At 41.5% G+C, this 24,463-nt stretch overlaps 1 protein-coding gene across 4 annotated transcripts in view; it reads left to right on the top strand.

The window, feature by feature from the left end:
* Positions 1–24,463, top strand: part of ARMC8 (armadillo repeat containing 8) — a 156,333-nt gene that overhangs the window by 58,337 nt on the left and 73,533 nt on the right. For 2 of the 4 annotated variants that reach the window (XM_006883386.1, XM_006883389.1), the window contains exons 2-5: positions 13,525–13,596; positions 16,975–17,117; positions 17,209–17,306; positions 20,502–20,594. In XM_006883386.1, coding sequence (XP_006883448.1) covers positions 13,529–13,596; positions 16,975–17,117; positions 17,209–17,306; positions 20,502–20,594 — 402 coding nt within the window. In that variant the 5' untranslated portion in view covers positions 13,525–13,528. The remainder of the gene's footprint in view (positions 1–13,524; positions 13,597–16,974; positions 17,118–17,208; positions 17,307–20,501; positions 20,595–24,463) is intronic. The other 2 variants (XM_006883387.1, XM_006883388.1) reach the window with 1 other exon arrangement.

A 24,463-nucleotide genomic window follows, 5' to 3' on the forward strand; every position in this document is an offset into this window, starting at 1 on the left:
CTCTCTCTCTCTCTCTCTCTCTCTCTCTCCCCCTCTCCCCCTCTCTCCCTCTCTCCCTCTCCCTCTCTCCATTCCCATCCAGTCAGAACCAAGTTATAGCTGACTTCTATTGGGGTGCTGAGGTTGTAACTTGCACAGTAGATGACCCATCTTTGTGGGTTCCAGCCACCAAAGGTGTGACCTCTGGATGAGCAGCTCAGCTCCTTATAGACTGAACCACCAGAGCTCCCACTAACACAGGTAGTGGGGCACATATGTCCCAAGAAGTCTTTGGGACTGGGGTTGGTAGAGTGAGGCCCATTTCTTTAGTTGCACACAGTGATAGAGGTTTCCACCAAACGGCAGCACACACTCAGAGTAAGACAGTGGCTGCACCTCACTACACCCAGTTGTTAAATGCCGCCAAGTCAGAACTGACCCATAGCTGACCCTCCAGAGGGTTTTCAGAGGCAGTTAGCACATGGGAGGAGAGTGCCCATCCTTCTTTCATGGAGCTGCTGGTGGATTCGAACCACATGTCTTTAGAAATGCAGCACTGCTTTCTTACCACTAGGCCATCAGAGCTCCCTGGAGGCAGAAAAGTGTAGATGGGCACTGTCTGTCCACAGGTCACAGAAGGGTTAAGGAATTGACAACTAGCTTTTGCTACAAACTAATCATTTTTATTATTTTTCAAGTTCTCTTAGGATTCATTTTTGTCAGTCAAAATTATGAATATATAAAATATATTATACTAGCAGGATAAACAAAATTAAAACACTGAAGGTGAAGAATGAGTTTTCACCATAATCTGTAACAAATTTACTGCTCAGCGCCATAACCCTAGCCACACAGGGGACTCCTTTGTGGATAGACTGCAGAGGACAAAGGACTAGTTCACCTCGTCAGTGCCAATTTCCCTTGTTAGAAAATCTTCTAAAACTTCAAGATGACTTAATTCAGCGTTAAAGAATAGAGTTAACTAAAATGTTTTTGTTGTTGTGTTGTTGAGTTTGACCCTCCAGCGAGTTTTCAGAGGCTGTAAATTGCATGAGGAACAGCTGGTGGATTTGAACCGCCAAGTCTTTGAGTTGGCAGCTCAGCTCCTTACCCAGGAGGCCACCAGAGTTCCATAAGTTTTCTGTTAGTAGGATAATATATAACACAGATTTGAGAGGTTTACAGTATTTGAGAGGTTTACAGTTCTGTGTTTAGACACAGAACCAGGTTCTTTACATAAAAGCACATGCTTTCAAATGATTCGCTGAATCATTAGGTATAAAATATAAGTGGAGAGAAGTTGGAAGCTGCTTGTCGTACTATCATCTTTGCCCCTAAAACAGAGTAGATATATTCAGTTAACTACCCTGAAGGACACATTCTCAGTGGAGATTTTAAAATAGTTGCTGCATAGTTTTCTGGTGAAGTTACTGTTGTATTGGTTCAGCTATCTTAAATCTGTGTAAAGATAGTTGTGTTTTAATTGATTTGGCAGAACTGGTGGGGTTTTGAACTTGGCTAAATTAAAGCATTGAATTTCTCAAATATCAAGAAAAAATCAGTACATAGCTCTGTGGTTTTGTTATGGTGATATAAACAAGCATGACTGATTTTTATATTTTCAAAATTGAATAGAATTAGGAAGTTAAGACTTCTTGCTGCTGCTGAAATTAGATAATTGTGAATTCTCTACAGTGGTGTGATTTTGCCAGATATCCACAGCCACAAAGATCTTTTAACTTGTTCTAGTGAAATAAGGGAATGCTAGTAGCCTAGTGGGTAAGGAGTTGCGCTACCAACCCAAAGGCAAGAGGTTCAAATCCACCGGCTGCTCTGCAGGAGAAAGTTTCCTTACAGTTTACTGCCTCTAAAAACCCACTGGAGAGTCAGCTGTGGTGAGTTGGTTCTGATTTGACAGCCGTGAACAACAACAACAAAACAAGTTTATTTCATTATCACTGCTTAGTGGGTTGTTGTTTTAAATTACCTACGCAGAGACTCTGGATCATTACAAATTATGGATAATATTGAGAAGAATGGGAATTTCAGAACACTTAATTGTACTCGTGGGAAACCTATTCCTAGACTAAGACGCTTTTGTCTGACCAGAATAAGAGAACACTGCATGGTTTACATTCAGGAAAGGTTTGTCTCAGGGTTGTATCCTTTCTCCATACCTATTCAGTCTGTATGCTGAGCAACTAATTTGATAAACTGGACTATATGGAGAAGAATGTGGCATCGGGATTGAGGAAGACTCATCAGCAACCTTGCTTGCCGAATGTGACGAGAACTTGAAGCACTTGTTACAGAAGATCAAAGACCACAGCTTTCAGTATACATCACCACATCAGGAAAACAAAAGTCCTCACCACTCGACCAGTAGGCAACACTGTGATAGGTGGTGAAAAGATTGACGTTGTCAACACTTGGATTTTTTTGAATCTACAATCAGAAGGGTAGAAGAAATGAGAAGATGTGTTACATTGGGAAAGTCTGCTGTCAGGCAGTTCTGTAAAGTTCAACAGAGCAGTGACGCGAGTTTAAGACTAAGGTGCAGTTGATTGATCCATGGTCTTTTCAGTTACTCCATATGCACCCAAAAGTTGGGCAGAAGAATAATTGATGTCTTTGTAGTATAAGAGAAGAGTACTGAAGGTCTCATGAACTACCCAAAGAACAAAGCAGTCTGTCTGGGAGGATTTGAAACCAGTGTGCTCCTTAGAGGCAAGGATAGTAAAACTCCATCTCACATACGTGGGCATGTTGTCAGGAGGAGCTGGTCTTGCTGGAAAAGTGGTGTCACAGAAAGGAAGACCCACAAGGAGATGAATTGACACCGTTACTGTAACAATGGGCTTGAGTGTGTCAGAGATACAAGGATGGGGCAGGTTAAGGCCACCTTCAAACCTGTTGGTAAGAGATCGTCATGAGTCATAGATGACTCGATGGCACCTAATAACCTTTTCTACTTTCTGGTTTGGGGAAGTTATTATGCCTTTGGTTTTAGCATAACACATACAGGTTCCATTTTCTTGTAGAAATTTCTTATTTTGAGACTTGTTCTAGTAAAGTTACTTCAGAAATAATATCCTAAGAAAGAAATGTAGTTTCTTCTAGTTTTATTTCCTAACACTTAATCTGTTGCTTTTTTTTTCTTTTGCATTCTTACCTCTTTAATGTGGTGCCAGCTTTTGGATTATAGGAAGGATCAGGTAGTTTACATATAAGACTTTGAGCGTCATTGCTTGTTACTTTGTTTTCATTTTGCATATTATATTATTTTAAGCCAAATCTCTAGAAATCCTACTTTACCTATATCTTTCATCTCAATCTCTGTTGCCCAGAGCCTACTTTTATTTTTTTAAAATTTATTTATTTAATTTCAATGAACATCTACAGAGATTTTGGAATTCCATTCATTCATTGTTGCACTTTTCTCCCCGCCCACCCCCCAACCCCCGTTCACTCAGCTCCTTGAAAAGCAAAAGAAAAACTCCTTCGTTGGTACACAGTCCTCCCAGTACCCCCCACCCCCCCAAATATAATCCACTCTGCAAACCTCATTCTGTACTCTAATTAAATCTGTTGCTTTTTAAAACATTAAAGGTAAGCATTTTCTGAGATGACATTATTTCCAAAGAAAGTACTTGATTCTGAGTCTCACCCATTGAAAACTCTGTTCTGAAACCAAAATCTTGTAAGTAAAAGGATAGCCATAATATCCATAGATAGTATTTCTTTTTTTTTTTGTATTTCAAACTGACACAATATGGAGGGGGCATTAAAAAGAGGGAGGGAGGGAGAGGTGGGGAAGGAAAGTGAGAGGGAAGGGGGGAGAGAGACAAACAGATAGACACACGGACGTGGGTGTAATGACAGTAATAGCAGTAGAAGCATTAACTTTGACCATCAAGAATAAATACATACATACACAATGATGCTGCTTTCTGAGATACTATTTAATTTTCAGTATATATTCCTTTGTCACCTGAGCACCCTAAAATGTTATGAAAGATTAATATTATTTACAGTAGGTTTTTCATTATTTTGCGCAAATCAGAACTGTAATATACTAAAAATCTGCATCACAGAGTTACTTGTTTATGAAAGTAGTCTAAATTATTGGCACATCTCCATATTTTTTTTTCCTTTAAAATGTATATGGGATATGCAGTAAATGCCTATGTTGAATTGAGCTCAAGTACAAGATAAAATACTTGGGTGCCTTCTGAATCAAAGCTTTCAGTTAAAAATAACTTCAGTTTGAATAGATCATTGTTATCTAATTAGCAGTACACATATGGCAGTGATAAATTTAATCAGAAAATGAATATCCTTCATTCTCTGTGCTGAATAACAGAATGTTTGCTATACTTGGATGTTACATTCTCTGAAAGAACACCTTAATAATTATAGGGACAGAAGAGTGAATATGTTCGTTATTTTCACAATTTGAATAGCTTTGTCCTTTGTTTTATGTCACTTTAGTCTACTTACCTAAAAATGTGTAATTTTTTTTCCTGTTTTATGGATTAATTTCTCGTGAATAGTGAGGTTTTTTTTAAGTATGTCTATCTTTAGATTGTAGTTTACACATCCAGTGTCCTTTTGGGTTGCCTCATAAAATTGGACAGATTGGGAGCTCTGGTGGTTTAGTGGTAAGACGTTGAACTACCAGCCTCAGAGCATAGGGTTCAAGTCCACCAGCTGCTCCAAGCAAGAAAGATGAGCAGTCTCCTCTTAGGCTGTTTGCTGCCTCTGAAAACCTTCTGGGGGAGTCAGGTATGAGTAGGTCCAAAGTTAAATAACATTCTATACAAAAGTTTCTTCAGGTAAGTGAAGAGTAACCCTGGTTTAAAATGAAAATCTTTAGCTGGGGGCTCCAACCTTCAAAACTTTATAAAGGAAAAACTTCTTAAAAATAAATGATAGTGGTGTTTCAGTTAAAATTTATGCTATGTAAACTTTAGGGAAGAAATACACTTTATTTCACTGCAGTTTGTTTCTCTTGAAGCTTTATATCCCAGGGCAGCTCTGGTGGCCTAGTGGCAAGAAGCTGCACTGCAATCCCAGAGGTACACGGTTCGAATCCACCAGATGCTCTGCTGGAGAAGGAGGAGCAATATCCTCCTGTACCAGTCAGATCTGATTTGACGGTACATGCGCACAAAATAAAAAAAAAAAAAAGTTTATAGCTCAGATTTGAGGGGGTTTTTTTGGTTTTTGTTTTTTACTTTTTCCTGCAGTCTTCAATATGGATTAAAGCTCAATATCAAGAAAACAAAGATTCTCACCACTGGGCCAATTGGCAGCAACAGTATAGATGGTGAAGAGATTGAGATAGTTAACAGTTTTAGTTTACTTGGCTCCACAGTCAACACTCTTGATAACAGCAGCCAGGAACTCAAGAGACAAATTGCATTGGGAAAGCCAGCTGTGAGGGACCTCTCAAGAGTACTGAAGTGCAACGACGTCAGGCTGGAGACTAAGGTGCACCTGATCCAGGCTATAGTCTTTGCTATATGCTATGCTTCAGAGAGTTGGGCAGTGAATAGGGATGATAGAGAATTGATGCCTTGAGTTGTGCTGGACAAGAGTGTTGAATATACCATGGACTGCTAGGAGAACGGACAGGTTTGTCCTGGAGAGGGGAAGCCAGAATGTTCCCTGGAGTCAAGGATTCTGAGGCTTCGTCTGACATACTTTGGGCATGTTGCAAGGAGGGACTGGTCCTTGGAGAGGGACATGATGTTTGGGAGGGTGGAGGGACGGTGCAGGAGAGGAAGACCCTCGATGAGATGGATCAATTCTGTGACTGGACTGGTGGGAATGAATGTGTCAGAGACAGCAAGGTTGGCACAGGATAGAACAATGTTTAGGGCTCTTGTACATAGGGTCACTATGAGTCACAAATGACTCGATGGCACATAACAACAACAACTATTTTCCTATCAAAGGCTGATGTTTGAGTGTTAACCACCATAAAAGTTTGTTCCCTTTTTTTGCTGATTTTCGTTACTGTCTTGGTGCTCTGACACATGCTATAGAAGACACAGTACACATTATTTTAATACTCAGCAAAGGCATTTGACTGTGTGGATCACAACAAACTGTGGCTGACTCTGAGAAGAATGGGAATCCCAGAACACTTGATCATGCTAATGTGAAACCTATAATTGGACCAGGAGGCAGTCGTCAGAACAGAGCAAGGAAACACTGCATGATTCAAAACTGGAAAGGGTGTGTGTCAAGGATGTCCTACCTCCGTATCTTTTTAATCTATTTGTGGAACAGATTACCTGGGAGTCTGGGCTCTATGGCATCAAGATTGGAGGTAGACTCATCAACAGTCTGCGTTACTCAGATGATACAACCCTGCTTGCTGAAACTGAGGAGGACCTGAAGAGCTTGCTGTAGAGGGTCAAGGACTGCAGTCTTCAATATTCATTGAAGTTTAACATCAAGAAAACAGATTCTCACCACTAGGCCAATTGGTGGCATCATGATAAGACGGAGAAGAGATTGAGATTGTTGACAGCTTCAGTTTGCTTGGCTCTGCAATCAGCACTCTTGGTACCAGCAGCCAGGAAATTAAAAGACAAAATGTATTGGGAAAGTCTGCTGTCAGAGAACTCTCCAAAGTACTGAAGACTAAGGATGTCAGTTTGGAGACTAAGGTGCGCCTTTTCCAGGCCATGGTCTTTGCAATTACTTGCTATGCATCAGAGAGCTGGACAGTGACTAGGGGTGATAGAAGGAGAGTTGATGCCTTTTAGCTGTGGTGTTGGAGAACAGTGTTGAATATACCATAAGCTGCTAGGAGAACAAACAAGTTTGTCCTGGAGAGAGTGAAGCCAGGGTGCTCCTTGAAGGCAAGGATTCTGAAGCTTCATCTGACATATTTTGGACATGTTGCAAGGAGGGACCAGTCCTTGGAGAGGGATGTCATGCTTGGGAGGGTGGGGTACAGCGCAAGAGAGGAATACCCTTAAGATGGATTGATTCCGTTACTGGGGGTAGTTGAGTTGGAGACAATAAGATTGGCACAGGATAGAGCAGGGTTTAGGGCTGTTGTACATACAGTCTCTGTGAGTCGCAGGTGACTCAATGGCACATAATAACAATAACCCCTTTACTACATAAAATTAATCTGTTTCTTAGCATAAAAATAAAAAAAGATAAAAAGAGTACCTCTCAACCCATTTAATAGGCGGATTCATGATTCTAGTTAGATTTTGACTGAAAGTATTCTCTGACTGATGTGTGTTTGGAGCATCCTGATAGTGGCTCAATTTCTCCCATCCCCAAAGAGTGAGCTATTACAAGGGATTTTATCTGAATAGTCTTTATCTCACCTCAGAAATGATCCATTGTATCTAAGATCAAGATCTTGCTAAGAGATTCTCCTCTGAACTTCTTGGTCTTCTCTACAAATAGGTATACACTCAGAATATGATATACTTCATTTACTGTACTCACCAAGCCATTGTGTTAACTGGCCTCCTCAGTGTTTGTACTAATGTTTTTTATGGTTGTTACCCTAATAAGTCTCACATAGCCAGAAACCTGAATGGATGGTTTGATTCTTTCAGCAAGTAGTTGTTGAGTGTCTAAGTGCCAGGAATTGTACTAGGGTGTGGATATATAAGGATGAATGGTATATAAAGTCTGTGAAGGGTGGAGAGAGAGAAAGGGAGACCACTGATGAGATGGATTGATGCAGTGACTGGTAATGAGGGAAGATGTGTCAGAGACAGTAGAGTTAGCTCAGGATAGAACAGGTTTCAGGGCTGAACATAGGGTGGTTATGAGTCACAAGCAACTCGACAGCACATAACAACAACAACAAGGTATATAAGGATGGTTGACATAGTTAACACTCTGAAGCACCCAAATGTCTCACCGAAGAGTCAGATAGCTAAGACTCAGTCTACTATCGTTTGAGTAGAAAATGCTGTAATAGTGTAAGCACACCATGTCTTGGGACCACAGACGAGGCATCAGCCATTCCATTGCCTCCCTTGTTCTCACAGTATCTGTATTCCACTCCAAACCACATTCACTTTATCATCCTTAGCCACTGTTTTCTTCATGGTTTTTTGTCCTCTGATCAAAAAATATGATTGCTCCTCTTGGATTATACTTTTTCTCTATCCAGTTTTTATATTTCGTATTCCAGTCTACCCTAAAGTGAACCTTCTTTTTCATCTGGGCTCCTGGTACTGCCCCAGTCATATACCACATTCATTTCTCTTCTGCTTGTTTAGGAATGGTTTTCCCAGATGCCCTTCCCAACCATTTATCCAAATGGCGACCATTTTCCAAGATTTATCTTAGTTCCTACCATTCTTCAAAACCTGTTAAGCTTTGTTAACATCTGTCTTTCTAACTTTACAACACTCGTTTTGTAAGATAGCACTGTCTTGCATTGTTTGTGTGCCTCTTGTCTGCTCAAAGTAAATTGCACACTCTTTGAATAGCTGTCCAATTGTAGAGGTTTTTGTAGCCTCTATTGAGCCTAATGCATTTTTTTGTCCTGGAGGTAGTGGAAGAAAAACACTTGGCACAAAAGATAGGAGACCAACTCTTGTCATTCAGTAAGGGACTCTGAACGCTGTACCTGATGGGAGTCTCCCAGTCTCATCTATGACATGGAGTTACTATCGCTCGGATTTGCTATGAAAAATAATGTCTCTTTAGATGGCTTGAGGAACTTGAAGTTCATATGTAAATGCATATGATGTTATTGTTTAGTTCTTGAATGGTAGTGGTGAGTTGGTATATTACAAAGTAAAGGGCTCCCCAAGTCATTAAATGTTGTAGAATCTGTTTTCTTGAGAGCTTGTTTGGAGGCTCTGGCAGGGAGAGCAGCTGTTCGTATACCCTTGACCAAAGGACTGTCCTCTTCTATCGAGCGTGCTGCTGTGGGAGAGACGCGCTTGGGTCAGTGAGGGAGGAGGGGACGCTGCCCCAGCCAGCCAGATCAGCCGAATCAACCCTGGCGATCAGTGAGGTGACACATAATTGCAGCCAGGTCGTCCTCACATCCAGAATCCATTTTCTTAATGATCCATTGGTAGAATGGATCCGGCTTTTCCAGGTTTAGGCTGCTTACTGTTCTTGTTTAGGGGCAGACGGACATCTTTCCAGTAAAGTGATGAGTTTGCCTTGATAGAGTGAGACCTAACACAGACCTGGGAATGGCAGGGGATAACTCGTGAGAGGAGTAACTTTGATATCTAAGTTCAGAGATAAAGTTTTAGGAAATATGGGAGAGAGAATCAAACGATGTGAGACAGACAGACAGAATAGCTGTGCTTGGAACTGAGGAAGCTGCTTAGATGTTGAGTCCCTGCTGCCTTAGAGACAGATTCTTCAGTACAGGAATTTATAGCTTATCTGTTAAAAGTGAGTATAAGGGTTATTTTATCTTTTGATACCAGCTCTTCTAAAAAGGATCAATTGTTATGTGTCATGAGTTGCTTGGGACTCATAGTGACCTTATGTACAGCAGCTCTGAACCCTGCCCTACCGTGAGCCAGTGATTAGCAATCCCTATATAATAGCACCTGAATATATTTTTTGGGGGTGTCATCATCTAGAGGGTGCTCTGGTGGTGTGCACAGTGAATTGGGCTGCTAATCCAATGGCCAAATGTCTCCTTGTGGTTTGAATCCACTTTAGGAGAAAGATGGGCAGTCTCCTCCCATTGCGATATACGGCCTCAGAAATTCATCTGGAAGGTCACTTAGTTGGGACCAATTCAGTGGCAGCTAACGAGTGAATGACTTGTTCCCCCTAGCATAGGAATGTTCTTTTCGTAAAAGAGCCACAACAAGGCTTTCGTTTTTCTCTGGCTTTTGGTTCATTTTGTTATTTTCTAATTCCATTCACGACATAGCTGTTGGCTACACATCCTTCATGTCCTTTAGAAAATTATTTTGATGGGGTGGGTAAGGGAAGATGAAAGAATTTGTTCTTGGGGGGAAAAAAGACATTCTAAGATTAACCGTTTAAAAAAATCCCAAATTAAAATCTATTGTCCCACTAAAAAAAGCAAAAATTGGTTTTGGAGACGTTTCTTGTTTGGTTTTGCCTGTAAAAACCATTTCCTTTGGTGGTGTTTCAGATGACACGAATGAGTTTAGAGGGTAATACAGAGACATACCTCCTGGTGTTTGTTTGTTTGGAGTGGAAAGAAATCCAGGGTGCTGTATGCATTAGGAGTTCCAAGATAGAGCACCCAGAATAGCACCGGGCCTGGAAGAGGCTTCTAGCAACTAGCCAGTGGACACGGGAAGGTGCTGCTTTGTGGAGGTGGAACGGAGTTGTTGGGATGAAGGGGAGAGGTGATAAATGAATGAGAATTGATAACGACCTTGTAAACCTCAGAGCAGCAAACAGCTGCATTCCGGGAGGCAGAAGCCTGGCGCACAGCCCATCTCCTACCAGCTGTGCTTTGCTGAGACTTGGATAACACTTCATATTCTAGTCCTGCATCACAGCTTGTAAAAAACTGCATTCAGTTTAAAAAACTGCGTTCATTTGGTTGTTGTTAGGTGCCAACAAGTAGAGTCTGATTCGTAGAGACCCTTTGAGCAGCAGCTCAGAACTCTGTCCTATCCTGTGCCGTCCTCACCTTCTCTGACATACATTTTTACCGTCACTGTGTCAGTCCACCTCATTAAGGATCTTTCTCTCTTTCCCTGACTCTTAACCTTTCCAAGCGTTATGTCCTTTCTCAAGGACCTTACTCCTTCCCTAACACATGCCCAAAGCTTCACCGCTCTGTAAACCAAGCAGTGCACCTTAACTCCTGGAAAGCAGATGGAGAACCGGAAGGGTACTTTACATAGTCGGATAGACGAGGCCCAGAGTAAAGACCTTCCGTGGGCACAGAGATAACCCGGAGTTAGTGTTTGACACAAGACTTGTGAAAATGCTATTTAGAGAATAGTGTTTGAATGCTATTCAGAGTAACTTGAGGAGAATTACTATTATTTTTTTCATCAACAATTGGTGAGAAAAGTTACTTACCAGAGTTTTTAATAGTGGTAAAACGACCTGGTGTTGGAAGTATATGCTAACTCTAACACTAAAGTGTTGATATTTAAAAAACAAATAAACAAACAAACAAAAAAACACCCACATCCCCAACCAAAAAAACCTTTTGTTTTTTATTCCCTGTTTATGGTAAGATTGTGCTTTTCAAGGGACACAAATATTCTCTCTCTTACAGAGCTCAGCCACCTGAAAGAGAAAGTCAGAAAAATTAATCTGAGTATCTCAGTGAGCTTAGTTTGGAATATGAACATAATGGATGGGGCCTTAGAACTATCAGTCTTGACTTATGTTTGTTATTGGTATTTTTTGTGTGTGTGACCCCGACGTGTGTTATTAGTATTTTATAACACTGCTTGTACTACCCTGAAATTAAATCCGCAGTAATCTATGTGCATGCACAATTCCAAAAATACTAGAATGCCTTTCTGCCTGTTAATATAAAGGAAGGAGAGAAAAAGTAAAGCAGTTAATAATATTTGAGTATATGAGTCCTTGCACATTATAGCATTAAAAATTGTAATGAAGTCGCGAGAGGTACAAATGTAGGTTGTGGTATGTGGTGTTGAGCTCTCCAGTCCATGAGGGTTGTATGTGTTGGTAAAATTTTCTAAAGTTTTTTTAAAGTAAATGTATGGTCTACCTTTGGTTTATAGGATAGATCCCAATTCTGGAAAATTCCATTTTTAAAATGCACTGTGCATGAGTGCTGTTTGTCCATTGGTCAAACCATGACCAGAAATTTTCAGATATTCTTAAAAACAAGCCGCCTGAAATGTCCATTTGGGGCAGTAAGGAGCCTCTCAAGGCCAGACATCTCCGGAGGTAAATGGACCAGTGGCTCTGCAGGAAAAGGACGTCAGTCCACTCCCATTTTGATTTTCAGCCTTGAAAAGCCAATAGAGGTCACTGTTTGTTGGAACCAACGTGACAGCAGTGAAGGAGGCCAGTGTTGCAGAACCTTGGAGGGCCTAGTGTTCTGTATTGAGATGGTGCTGCTGACCAGAGAGGGGAAATATTTCAAAAGCATTTTATTGGTAATAATTGGATTTATTTTGAACCTTTTTCCCCCCTCCAGATGTCACTTGACACCAGCCGCACATTCGTGAACCGTTTTTATAGAGACGCACTTAGTGGGGAATAAAGTTTTATTCCAGATGAAGTAAAGACTCGTGTGTATTCAGAATAAAAGATATCGGTGCATGTGTAATAAATAGAAAAGGTTTCTCTTACTTTTTAATCTCCTTAAAAGAGAATTGACTTCTCAAGCGAAAATACTAGCAGTGTATTATGCTGGTTCGAACTCATTTAAAAATCAAATTTATGACAGCAGCAGCACAAAGAACACAGTCATGGGTGGGAAAATGAAACTGTTCTCTTGATGTTCTCTTCCTATTCATGTGAAATGGGATCATTTTACTTGAAGGCTGGATTGAAAAAAAAAAAAAAGATACCTATTGGAAATTCTAAGGCAACCACTATAAAAATGGAAACTAAAACCCAAGAGGTGCAGCTAATCAGACAATAGGAAAAAGCCCAGACTTGTTGTTGTGCTTGATGTCTGCTCATCGGGACCCCAGGACAGGGTAGACCTGCCCCGTTTCCAGGGCTGGCATCTTCAGAAGCACACGGTCTCACCTTTGTCCTCCAGAGCAGCTGGTGGCTTTGAAATGCTCACCTTTTGTTTCACAGTTGAATACTTAACCACTGTTCCACCAGGAAGCCTTTGTAAGACAGGTAAAGGTGATACAGGAGAATGCTGAACTGTAGTTCAAACGAAGTCAAAGCAAGAGACAGAAGGAGCCACAGTGTGGTCGCAGGGACAAGTCAGATATGTTCTGCGGTCTGGTTGCCTGTCCCCCCTAACCCCAGAGCAAGGAGTAAGTTGTTGTTGTTGTGTGCCCTCAAGTCAAACCAACCCATAGCTGACCCTCCAGCAGGTTTGCAGACGTAGTAAACGGCATGGGAGGAGATTGCCCGTTCTTCCCCTGTGGAGTGCCTGGTAGATTTGAACCATGTGTCTGTGGGATTGCAGCACAGCTTATAACCACTAAGCCATCAGAACTCCCTTTGGAGTAAGCAGGTGCCCCATATTCTTTTTTATTCGAAAGAATGGTAGCCTTTTCAGAGAACTCCGTTTTCTTTGTATTGGAAATCTTCTGTCAGTACTCAGGAAGTTTCTCACCTCCACCCCTCTCTGCCTCGGCGTCTCTGTTGGTCAGTGCTAGTGGCCACTTGGCACCGGTGTGGATCCCTTCTGTTTGGTATTCCAGGAAAAAGAGGGTCAGTGCTTTTCCTTTGTCAGTAGCTTTGGTGCTTGCCAACATGAGATGTTGCATAATGAAGAAAATGAAACAGGGTTTGTTTGGGTTTGCTGTTGGGTTTGGTTTTAGTGTTTTGGGTTTTTTTGTTGTTTTGTGTGTGTTTTTCTGCAGTATTTCAACGTATTTTAAATACTTTTTTTTTTTACCCTAAATTCAGAGACATGAAAAATGCCGTGATAGGAAACAACAAGCAGAAAGCCAACCTCATTGTTTTAGGAGCTGTTCCAAGGTACGTTTGCTGTTGCCCCCTTTTCTGTCATCCGTACAACATTTCTGCTCAACCATAAAACTTATGTTTATTTTCTGTATTGTCTGTTCTGTTTCAAAAAGCCCTATTGTTCTTAAAAATAATGTGTTAAAGTGTTTTCAATAGCTCTTAAAAATACTAACGTTCAGGAGAACAGAATGTGAAATGAATATTCTTATTTTAGAAATTCAGGAAGGTAATTGGCCTTGCACTGAAAGGTTATTTTGGATAGAAAAACCTCCATACACCAATCTGAGACATTTTCCTCTCCATTTTCTCAGAATCTTGAAAGTTTTTGTGTAATTGAGTGGTAATGATTTCTTAGGATTCTTCAGGTTCTTTTCTTTTTTTTTTTTTAGGTTCTTTTCTAAATTAAAATAAGTAAAAAGCTTGTTTGTTTGTCTGATTTCTTCTGGTGACCTCAGTAGCTCACTTTTGGCAGACCATACTGGTTAGAAGTGGTTCCTCTTTGCCCTTGCTACTCAGCACTGAGGTTTTTAGGCACAATTCTGAAGTTTTTGCTAAAAAAATTTTCAGAATGTTTTGAATTTTTTTTTTTCAAACTTTTTACATCTGTTGCTACAAGAGTAATACTTTCAATGTGTTTAACATACGTCAGTAACTGAGAAGCTCTCAGAAGTCATTCTCAGGGGGTTAGTGTTTGGTATATATTAATGCACTCACTCTTCACCTATCAGCATGGTTGGATTCTAAAGACCAGGTGGTTCAGATGGTCAGCAAACACATGAAGCGATGTTTATAATCATTAGCTTATAGAGATGCAGATTCAAACAACAGTGTGATACTCTCTCGCCCTGACAGTAACAGCAGAGTTTAACACGACAGCAAGCAGCAAATGCTAAAGGTATAGAGAGATTGGAATTCTCATACACTGCTGGTGGGAATGTAAAATGCTGCAGTGTCGTCCACCTCTGGAAACTGTGAACTTTGATAAATGTCGATAGTTGTAGAAGGGCTTCAGGCTTTTTGTTCATACGGTCACTGAGTCTTGCTCGGCTCGAAGGCAATCAACAACAACACCATGAAAAGCAGTTAACACTTCTTAGAAAGTTGGGACTAGAAATACCATTTGAAGCATCATTCCCAGCAGTTATTGATACTGTTGTTAGGTGCCATTAAGTTGATTGTGACTCATGGAGACACTATGAAAAACAGATATAAATGTTGCCCTGTCCTGTGCCATCCTCCCTATCTGTCCTAGCCTCAAGCTGATGGTCACAGTCCTGTGCCAGTCTCTATCGTTGGAAGTGGTCTCCCTCTCTCTGACCTTTTGCAGCATGATATCCTTTTCCAAGAACTGATTTTCCTGCCAACATGCCCAAAGCACTGGTTATGTATGTTGTTGTTGTTGTAGTTACGTGCCATCGAGTTATACACGATTCATAACAACCCTGTGAACAAAAGACCTGAATACTTCTATAACTTTAATTTCTCCAAGTTCATAGAGTTTCCAGAGGGAAGCCCTTTCGGACTGGACGCCACTCCCGCTTCCAGGCTTGTTTTATTCAGGAAGTTCCACCACACACTGTCCATCATGGTTAACCATGATTACATTTGACACATCGGTGTCACAGTGTTTAGCATCAAAGCAACCACGAGTTACCTCTATCCAGCAAATGGACAGACCTGTGCTATACCACTTAGAAGAATGTTTGACCAAAAACAATAAAAATCAGGCCTGAGGGCCGCAGATTAAAATCACCCACCTTTGGCTTAGTGGCATCACTTTAGTCCAGTAGGCCATCAGAGCTCTATGTTGTTGTTGTTAAGTGCCGTCGAGTCGTAGATGACTCATAGCAACCCTATGAACGAAAGACTTGAACACTTGTATAACTTTCATCGTTTCTCCAAGTTCATAGGGTTTTCGGAGGCAAGCTGGTTATATATAACCCAAAGACATTTTATGGAACCATTATTTCTAATGGAGAGGGGGTGACAGAGACCAGTAGAAAAATGGACTCTGAAGATACAGAGTGGTAGAACAGAGATCAGAGAAGACCAGTTATTGGGATTAGTCAGCTCTTCAAGCAAAGGAAACTTTCCATCCCTGTTCACCAGCCCTTCCCTAATCCTACCCAGAGCTGGAGGATGACCACATCATATTACAAACGGCGCTGCCTCGCCCCTGTCACTCTTGCCTTGCACCTTAGCATATTTTTTTAAAAAAGTTTTTCTTTTATATTGGTTTGCATGCAAAGTTTGTGTACATTGTATTTCACACTAGCCTTCTCTTACATTGTGTTCCGTACAGTCCTTCCCATTCATTGTGGTTTATAAAATTAATCACCATCGCACTATGCCCACAATTGCCCCATCTTTCCAGATCCCCGTCAGATCTTTCCCATTTCCTTTATGCCCTCTCTCTACCCACTAACTTGTGCGACTCTGAGATTTCCCCCTTGCCTGTCCTCCCCCTCCGCTCCCATGCCTTCCCCCCTTAGATCCGCATACACGTCTGGTTAGTTAACCTTCTATTTTTACAGTAATGGTCTTATGCAATATTATTTGTCCTTATGAGACTGAGTTAGTTCACTGTGCATAAATGCTTTCCAATCTCTCCCACGTTACGCGGTCATTTCCTAAGCTGTTGCTCCTGAGTGCTGCGTAGGATTCATTCGCTTGCATGCACCGCAGTTTCTCAGTCCATCCACTTGTGGTTGGATATTTGGGCTGTTTCCATGTTCTTGCTGTTGTGAATAGCACACCTATGAACATTGCACCTTGCCATTCTTTGCTACCAGGTGTATGTTAATGCGCACAACAGTTGGAAAATGTATTTTTTTCCCCCTTGTAATAAATGTGAAATATTGGATAACAAGATAATTGGTAAGTGAGGAGCGGATGTTGTGTTTTGGAGAGCCTGGAGGTTATGAGTGGTGGACGGTTAGGATTTAGGGAATAGTTAGTTGAAAAGTTTCCCTTGCTTGTGAAGCTGAGTAACCACTCGAGGCCATTTGTCTCTGATCTCTATTCTGGTTCTCCAGAGTCCATTTTTCCCGTGTATATAAAATTTAGCAGTACTTGACATTGGGGTGTTCTTATTCTGAAGTGACCCGTTCAGAAACGACAGCTATTGTGCACGCTGGTGCTACGATTTCTCACAGAAACAATTTGTGGACAACTTTTAGATCTCCACTTTTGCCCAACTGAGATTATATGATGATGCTTTTGTTCAAAGTTAAAGGGAGAAAAAAATCCCTTCTAAAATTTTTCCTGCATGGTATTCATTTATTGAGTTAACAGCTAGCGTGTGTGTTTGTGTGTGTGTGCCCTTTTTCATAGTACTGTGGTTTTTGGTTAATTTTTTTCATGTTTTCTGTTTATCACGTTCCCTTTTAGGTTGTTGTACTTGCTCCAGCAAGAAACCTCAAGCACAGAATTGAAAACAGAGTGTGCAGTGGTGTTGGGAAGTCTGGCTATGGGCACTGAAAACAATGTCAAGTCCCTACTGGACTGTCATATCATCCCTGCCTTACTACAAGGTACGTAGCCAAGCCAGCTTTTTTATAAGCTTGGAATCCGTTTGTAATGCTTGAAGTAGCACTAACTGGCAAACCTGGTTTCTGTTTGTAGGACTACTGTCTCCAGACCTGAAGTTCATCGAAGCCTGCCTCCGCTGCTTGCGCACCATCTTCACCAGCCCCGTCACGCCTGAGGAACTCCTGTACACAGTGAGTCACATGTGGCCTTGAACTTGACACTGACGTCCCCTAATTTCCTTGGTCTTCTAGTATGCACCGTAACTGTGTTATGGAAAAGTCCCAGCTAGTCAAGATAATTGCTTATTTGCAAATATCTAATATGCCAGGCTACCAAAAGCAGTAACAAGTATCATCTGAATCTTTGCAGAATTTAAAGCTGTTAGAATAAAAAAGTATCCTTTTTATCTCTGCATATAGCAGTGTGCTTCAGGCCAAGTGAGTGATGGAGTATTCAGTTTACTTTACATTAATAGACTTCCTAGAGAAGCTAAAATTTGACTTGAGTCTTTTTATAGTGGACAGGATTTAGAGAAGTGGAGAGAAAAGAGGCCTTTGTGAGAAAGATCGGTGTGAGAGAGAAGATGCAGGATGGTGATACTTAGTCTGTTGTGGAGTTGACATTGCTGTTAGTTCTCCTCGGCAGAGGTGACTAGAACTGGCTTGCAGAGAATCAGGGTAGATCTGAGAGAGTCCAGCAGTGTTTATAGAGTCACTCAGAAATTTCACACGCCTCACGGGATAACAAGGAAGCCTTTTTTGTCACTTGATTGCATGGGACGTTTTCCCCCTTTGTGACATTGTTTTACTTCCATCAGCTGTCCTTAGGACACCCCCATGCAGGACTGCAGGTGATTGTCCGTAACCACCAGGGCCCATGGACCTCTCACTAGATGTCTGGTCTTGTCCTTATGTGATTGAGACAATTCACTTAGCATGTCCTTCAGATGGATCCTGGTCATGCTTTCTTTTTAAATTTTATTTTGTTAATGTTAATGAACATTTACAGAGATTTTGGATTTTCATTCATTCATTGTTGCACTTTTTTCTTTACCCCCCCCCCCTTTCGCCAGTTCCCTCCTCTCTTTGGAAAAGCAAAAGATAAACTTCGTTGGTATACAATCCCCTCCCCATCCCGACCCTGCCCCCTCCCCCACCCCGCCCCAAATGGTTAAGCTTTCTTGACTCAGTGTTTAATTGTGTGTATGACATTTTGCTTATCCACTCAGTTTTTCAAGGACATTTTGGCTGTTTGTATTTTTTCTTTTTCCCTTCTTTTCTGACTAGTGTTGAAATGAGATAGATACCTGTCTTCTTATTATTGAACTTGTAGTGTGTATATCTAGGCGTGAGGTGAATGGATTCTGAGTATTTCTATTTTTGTTTTCTTGAGGAAGTGCCATATCATTTTGCATCTTGATTGCAAGGAATGATTGCATGAACCTTTCTAGCAAAAATTATCCAAGCCTGTGTTTTTGAACACTTAACTAAAATCTAAAGTAAGAAATACATTTTATATTGTCACACTATATACATGTATAAATTTGTGAGTGTATGAATCCTGTAACAAAAGCTTCACAAAGCCATTCCAAAAACATGATTTTCTTGTTTCTATTCTTTATAAACTTTTGTTCCTAAAAAAGTTGATTGTAGTTCTCTGCATTAACACAGAGAATCAGATTCATCAAATCAGGTACACATGAATCAGAGAACTTACCAGAATGAGGCTTCACTAATATTTCAAGACATTAAGTGACATAACTGAGGAGGGGGAACATTTCCTATAATTCCCTCATCCTTCCCTCCTTGTTAGATACAGACTTCTGGCTCTGATCAGTACTGAAAGTTTGTAAGTGAGGCATTCAGGATGCTTCAGACAGCAAGAAATGTCTAAATCACAAAACATCTCAGTTTTATACCTCACAGATGTATCTGGTTTATTGGATATTTTTCAAGGAACTATGCCTCATAAACTCCTAGAACTACTGATTCATTGTATGCAGTCCTGAGTGAGGAAGATTCTGTCAGAGCAGTTTACAGAGAAGTGCTGCCCTTGTAATAAATATCTGTCCTCTCTTTGCTTGTGAAGCCCTTTGGTGGTGTAGTTGATGACATGGAAGTTTGCAGTTCTAAGCACTAGCCATTCCAAAGACGAAAAATAGGGTGGCTTGGTGGTAAGGAGCTTTACTGGAGTCCCAGAGGCACTTGGTTCGAATCCACCAGGTGCTCTGTGGGAGAAAGATGGGCCATCTCCTCCTGCATGATTAAACTGCCTCTGAAAACCCGCTGGAGGGTCCGCTGTGGGTCGGTTCTGACTCAGAGGTACACAACAACAATAACAGCAGCAGCACTGTTGTGGTGGAGGGTGTCGGTGAGTCAGATTGACTCGATAGTCCTGGGTTTGGTTTTTCCCCAAGGTCCTGTTGTCCATGTAATTTACAACCTTAGAAACCTAATGGAGAGTGAGCTCTGAGTCAGTTCTGACTTGATGTTAAGGTGAGGTTCTTTTCTTTAACCTTCAAATCCTTTGTTTTTTAAATAAAAGGAACTCACTGCAGAGCCCCGCAATAAAATGGCTTGGGTTTTGTCTCTTGGTCTGTATTACCCTATGTATGACTCAAGGTCAGAAATAGTTAGAATGTTAGACTTTAAACTACACTGTCTCTGAGGGAAGTCGGTGGTGTAGTGGTAAGAGCTGTTCTGCCATCCTGAAGGCATGCGGTTCGAATCCACCAGCTGCTCCCCAGAAGAAAGATGGGCAGTCTTCTGTGTGACTTGTTGTTGTTTGCGACCCTGTGTACAACAGCCCTAAACCCTGCTCTATCCTGTGCCAATCGCATGGCCTCTGACACACATCCTGTGTGACTTACTGCCCCTGAAAACCCACCGGGGGGAAGTTATAGGTCAGTTCTGACTCAGCAGTACATAACAGCAACATAACATACTATCTCCAAGTCTGAGTTCTCAAGGTTTGTTGTCACACAGTAATTCTGTCCTTACACTATTAACTGTATATCATTTTCTTCACATTTCAGTCTCAAATAGATTGCTGTGAAGAATCATACTGAAATGTGTTCACTTTAGTCTGGGGCTACAGACTGCACATGGAGAAAGAGTGAAGCTTTTCTTACTCTTACAAAGCACCTTGTGTATAGAGACGTTTGGGAAGACGTGGAAGTTGTCATGGATGGATATTGAACCCCCTTTCCTGCCCTCTGCTTAGACAGTGGAAAATCATGTTACTTTCATTTTGCTGTATACTTGAAAGGGACTTAACTTCCTGTGGCGGTAAGAGGTGTGACTGGCCACCTTCTGAAAGCGCGTGTGTCCAGTGTCCTTGTGCTGCCTAAGTTCCTGTTGCTGTGGTCTCCTTCCCTTCTCCCCCAGGACGCAACAGTGATACCACACCTCATGGTTCTGCTCAGCCGGTCTCGTTACACCCAGGAGTACATCTGTCAGATCTTCTCACACTGCTGTAAGGTAAGAGCTACAGTAACGCTGCCTTCAGAAGTGTGCTTCACTGGGCTTCTTCCAGAGGGAGCCTAGGCTTGTTTAAGCAAACTTCTACATTATTTTTTCCCTTTTTCTTTTTATAAATGTAGCATGCCATACATACTATTCTTTACCTAGTTTGGTTTTGAGGTTTGGTTTTTTTCCCCTCTTTTTTAATATACTAGTTTATTTACAAAGTTCGTATACGTTGCTTCTCACACCAGATCTTTCCCATTTCCTTTACCCACCCACCCTTACCCCTTCAAATTGTGTGACACTATGATTAATGCCCCCCCACTCCCCCCAGCCCTTCCTCTCCTCTCCCTTCCTCATACACGTTCTACAATAATGGTCTTAGACAGTATTTGTCTTTATGGGGCTGAGTCAGTTTACTTAGCAAAATGCTCTCCAGTCCCTCCCAAGTTATACACCTAGCATTTTTCACTTAACATATTTCGAAATTTGAGCTGTGGTGCTGGAGAAGAGTATTGAGAGTACCATGGACTGCTAAGAACACAAACAGATTTATCCTAGAAAGGGTCAAACCGGGCTGCTCCTTGGAGGCAAGAATTCTAAGGCTCCGTCTAACATACTTTGGACATGTTGTAAGGAGAGACAGGTCTTTAGAGAGGGACATCATGCTTGGTAGGGTGGAGGGACAGCGCAGGAGGGGAAGACCCTCTATGAGATGGATTGATTCAGTGACTGGGGTAATCAGGATGGGTGTGTCAGAGGCAGTGCGATTGGCACAGGATAGAGCAGAGTTTAGGGCTGTTGTACACAGGGTCGCCATGAGTCCATGAGTCGCACACGACTCGACGGCACATAACAACAACAACAACATATTTTGAAATCTGTTTTTTCTACTAGTGTATTAGCAGCTCACTCATTTTTTTAAACAGCTGGAGAGTATTCAGTTTGTGACGTCAAAGATTTATTTTTCAAAATGAGTTTCCAGCTCCCGACTTTGGCTTTAATCACATGAGTAGGAATAGAGGATGGAGAAAGGAATCATTATGGGATTGGTCAGTTTTTCCTGTCCTACCAACTTAAATGGAGCATGCGTAGTCACAAAGGTGGGAATTTCATGACTAGAAAGGACAAGGAAGCGGAGGGCGCAGTGTGTGTCCTTCCAGGCCAGAGGTTCTTGTACCAGTCAGATGGAATCTACATGTAGCAGCTTCTGCAGAGAACCGATCACTGACTTACTTGCACTGCCACCCCACAGAACCGGAGTCAGGGGCCTTCACCCAAGCTTGCCAGAGGCCCGAGGGAAGAAACCATAGTTGGCAGGACTAAGAGAACGTTGAAACACTTAACTAAGCCATGAGACTCAATGTCAGAGGGCCTGTAGCCATGCTTGAGAAGTTTTGTGGCCTGAGGAATAGTATCTTGCTGCCAGTCTGAATCGTAACCTATTACCTTCCCTAATAAACCCCATAAACTTGAAGATGGTACTTTGAGATTTGTATGGCTGTTGCAATGGATTTCAGACCCAGAACAGCAGAAAGATTGGTGTTGGAGTTTAGTAGAAGTTGGTACAGAAAGTGGGAGACCATAGCTGACTGGGTTTGTATGGTGGATATTGTTGATGGGGTCCTTTAGCCTTTGTGGAGTTAGTAGAGGTCAGACATGGCCGTCCTCCTGCTGCTTACGTTCGTTCACACTACTCTAGAGATGTCCACCAGCTGCTCCTGGGAGAAGGAGGAGCAGTCCCCTCTGGTGCGGCGACCAGCCTCTGAAAACCTGCTGGAGGGTCAGCTGTGAGTCAGTTCCGGCACAGCAGCGTACAGATAGGGCAGAGGGATGAGGACTCGCTCGATAAACTCATACATCTTGTCATCGTAGAATAGGATGCAGCCGTTTAACAACATGAATGAGCTTGTTTATGCACTGGTGTCAAATCGCTTTCAAGCTGCGTTAAGTGGAAAATGCTAAGTACAGAGCCGTGTGTATGGTACAGCTGACACAGTGACTCCAGCAGTGGCCTTGTGCCTGACAGAGATCCTGAGGATGGTTTCTTGTTTGCATAAGCCATAGTTTTCTTTGTTGTTTGGTGTAATAAACAAGAGATAATTGTTGAGTCAAGGTGGAGCTAGAAACTTATTAGTCCTTCCCAAAAGCATCAATTTAAGGTCAGCATGTGAAGTAAACTCTCTTTGTTGAGTGTTTATTAATTTGTGTTGTTGCTGTGATGTACCGTCAAGTTAAAATTGACTCGTAGCTGACTTTCCTGCAGGTTTTCAGAGGCTGTAAATTGCACAGGATGATACCGCACATCTTTTCTCACACAGAGCAGCTGGTGGATTTGAACCATTTGCCTTTGGGTTGGCAGCACAGCTCTTTAACCACTAGGACGCCAGAGCTCTAATTTAAGTTAACATTCTCCAGATCACTCCCTTAACAGCTGCACAGTTTATGGAGAATGAGAAGTTGCTGAGCATTAAACTAAGCTGGTGACCTCTGAACTGTGGGCCTCTGCACAGGTTGCAAGCACTGGCGCTGGCTCTGCACTCCTTACCTCCCAGAATAAAACAGAGAGCTGAATGAAGCGTGTCATTTGTCTTTGATGCGGGTTACCTGTTTCACTGTTAGGTTTTTCCAGTTCTTAATTTTTTTAAAGAAAGATCTGTGAATGATTGTGGGTTTTTAAAAATGTGTCCTTTGGAGTTAATGTAAACCACTTTACACAGATTGGTTTTGTATAAATTTAAATTTGAAAATGTGGTTTTACGAAACTGCCTCTGATCGACAAAGATGCAGGTGTGACATCGATTGAATGCTTCTCTGAGACGCCCGTCTTTGTCATACGTGCTGTTCTCCTGCTGGTACAGCAGAAGTAAATAGAACCAAGAGATAGAGTGAATTTGATAATGTCTGTTACTGTCTGTCCAATCAGATCACCTTGGGCAAATCAGCTGGCTCTTCTGGATCTTTTTACTTATGACAAAAAATAACAAACTAGACTAATTTCTGTGCTTGTTTTAATTTTAAATATCTAGATTCCATTTGACAAGGTACAGCTGGAGCCCTCCTTGGAGGCAAGGATGGCAAAGCTCTCTTTCTCTCAACACGTCAGACACATGTTGCTAGGACAGTTTATTCTTTGGAACGGGATGTCATGCTTGGAAGGGTAGAAGGTCACTGAAAGGGCTAAAGACCCCCAGCCAGATGAATTGACATGGTGATGGCAGCAGTGGGCTCAGGTGTGTCAGAGATGGTGAAGATGTCACAGGATGGGACAGGATTCAGAATGGTTGTTCATAGGCTCACTATGTGTTGTACTCAAAGGCACCCAACAGTAACATTACTTGAATCATTTGAAGAGTCAGATTTCACTCAGTGGTCTGTTTTAAGAATATGCTGTGTAGCAATAATATGGATAATAACTTGTAGCCGTTAACTTCTGTGGACATTTAATTATTTGCTGACTTTATTTTTCTTTAAAAAAACTGATACAGACATTTCTATTCTATAATAACTACTTTAATTCCTAAAGGTACATACCATAGTTTTGATAACTTAGATCTGATTCTTTGGGTTATAGCCTCATAGCATCTCAAATTTTATATCCAGACATGAAATGTAGAATGCTACATTGGTTAAGAGTCTCAGTTATGAGACCAATGATAATCAAGTCTAGAAACCAAGGTGCATCTGATCCAGATGATGGTCTTTGTAATTACTTGCTACGCATCAGAAAGCTGGACAATGACTAAGGATGATAGAAGAAGATTTGATGCCACTGAGTTGTGGTGCTAGAGAAGAATATTGAATATACTATGGACTGCCAAGAGAACAGACAGGTCTGTCTTGGAGAGGGTGAAACTATGTTCCTACTTGGAGGCAGGGATTTT

The sequence above is a fragment of the Elephantulus edwardii genome, unplaced genomic scaffold (assembly GCF_000299155.1).
Source record: "Elephantulus edwardii isolate Elephantulus edwardi_28Jun2011 unplaced genomic scaffold, EleEdw1.0 scaffold00027, whole genome shotgun sequence".
NCBI lineage: Eukaryota > Metazoa > Chordata > Mammalia > Macroscelidea > Macroscelididae > Elephantulus > Elephantulus edwardii.